At 39.7% G+C, this 1593-nt stretch overlaps 1 protein-coding gene across 3 annotated transcripts in view; it reads left to right on the top strand.

Annotated features, from left to right (window-relative positions):
* itm2cb (integral membrane protein 2Cb) overlaps nt 1–1385 on the top strand; it is a gene marked incomplete at its 5' end in the record, with an annotated part of 2976 nt that extends 1591 nt beyond the window's left edge. For all 3 annotated transcript variants that reach the window (XM_014031107.1, XM_014031099.1, XM_014031090.1), the window contains 1 exon segment: nt 369–1385. In XM_014031107.1, coding sequence (XP_013886561.1) covers nt 369–460 — 92 coding nt within the window.
* Between the last annotated feature and the right edge of the window lie 208 nt (nt 1386–1593).

Genomic DNA, 1593 nt, shown 5'->3' with positions numbered 1-1593 from the left:
GTGTGTGTGTGGGTACGGCCTGGGAACGTCCTCCTGCGTGAGTCACTCACAGTGCTGTGGACACATCCACACACGCTGCGGAGGAGGCAGTGATGCGCACGAATGATAACTGTGTCGTCGCCGCCCTCGATTGGTGCGACAAGCTCTCCAGAAATGATGCAGCAAACACACACACAAACACACACACACACACATACACACACACACACACACACACGGTTAGATACATAAAAGGATGAAACCGTGGGAACCTCTGCTGCTGATTCAAACCGGGCGCCCCCGTAGGCAACAGTCAAATCAAATCTGTCTCAGTGCTGTCACAGATTGTTTCATTTTTTAATCTAAGCACGTCTCTTCTTCTCTTCCAGGTATCGAAAGGCGCGAGACAAAAAGGTGTCATCGAATCCGTCACTTTGAAAACACGTTTGTGGTCGAGACCGTCATCTGCGACAGATTCTAACATCTGGGGAGGAAATCACAGCCAGCCGACACCGAAGCCAGTTTCAAACCATACCTCTTGAACTCCTTCTGCGTTTAAACTGCACTTTAAGAGCAACATTTTGTCCATTCCTTTCAGTTTTTATTTTAATTTTTTAGCGTTTTTGTCTCCTTCTAGAATGCTCTTTAACTGTCAACATCATGTCTTTTTTTATTTAGATTATTAGTGTAGGTAATGTGTTTAACTGTAGGTCGTCCTGTAGAGCAGAAAATGTTCACGAGTCGGTTCAGATCAGAATATGTCTGTGTATTGTTGAGTAATCCAGTGCACTGCAGATCATTGTAAAGACTTTTTGAAGCTGCTTGCACTTTGCACTCGTTATTACTTGATTCTTATTTGGTTTAAATGGCAAAAACATACCTCATGTAGTTATAAAGTTAATTTGCTGATTTAAATCATTAACGACTTGTGTACATAACTTTTGACTTGTTCCTAAGCAATATACTCTGTAAATTGATTTCTGTTCCTYGTAACGTTCTCATGAATCAACTCATTTATTTATGGTTCACCACTCGTTTCTATTRGTAACTGTTTGTTGGTTAAAATGGCTTTAGACTGTCACTAGTAGCAGTGCTGTGGAGGAACAAAGGGAACCAAAGTCTGCAGTGATGCTATACGGTTATTATATTTACAAATAACGCTCGACGGTTCAGATCATTCACTGTAGATGATATCAAAAGCTCAGACCTGCTTTGTTTTGCTCTTCCTCCTCCTCTTCACTCAGATTTGCCTGTGCTCTTAGTACTTCCTGTCCACAATGTTGCTGTGTCTCAACATTTTGTCCAATTTTCTGACGTCCATGTGCTCATATTTCTCTAATGTTTTACTGTACAGATGAATTTACTTGTAATATTTTGCTGCTTTAAGAATAAATGATTAATCTTTGTTTTGTCTCTTGGAGTTCCTGTTGGTGAAGTGTTTAATTATACTATAAATCATTTAGGAGTTGCTGAAAAATCAGCAAACAGAAAACAAAAATGTATAAATCTTGGTATCTGGGGATGAGTTTCTAAAAACTACAAAGTTAAAAATATATATACTGTACATATACTGTATACATACACATGCACACACACACACACACACACACACAC

Source organism: Austrofundulus limnaeus, unplaced genomic scaffold, assembly GCF_001266775.1.
Source record: "Austrofundulus limnaeus strain Quisiro unplaced genomic scaffold, Austrofundulus_limnaeus-1.0 Scaffold6, whole genome shotgun sequence".
NCBI lineage: Eukaryota > Metazoa > Chordata > Actinopteri > Cyprinodontiformes > Rivulidae > Austrofundulus > Austrofundulus limnaeus.
Note: the sequence above shows the minus strand (reverse complement) of the source record. Positions and strands in the feature narration are given on the sequence as shown.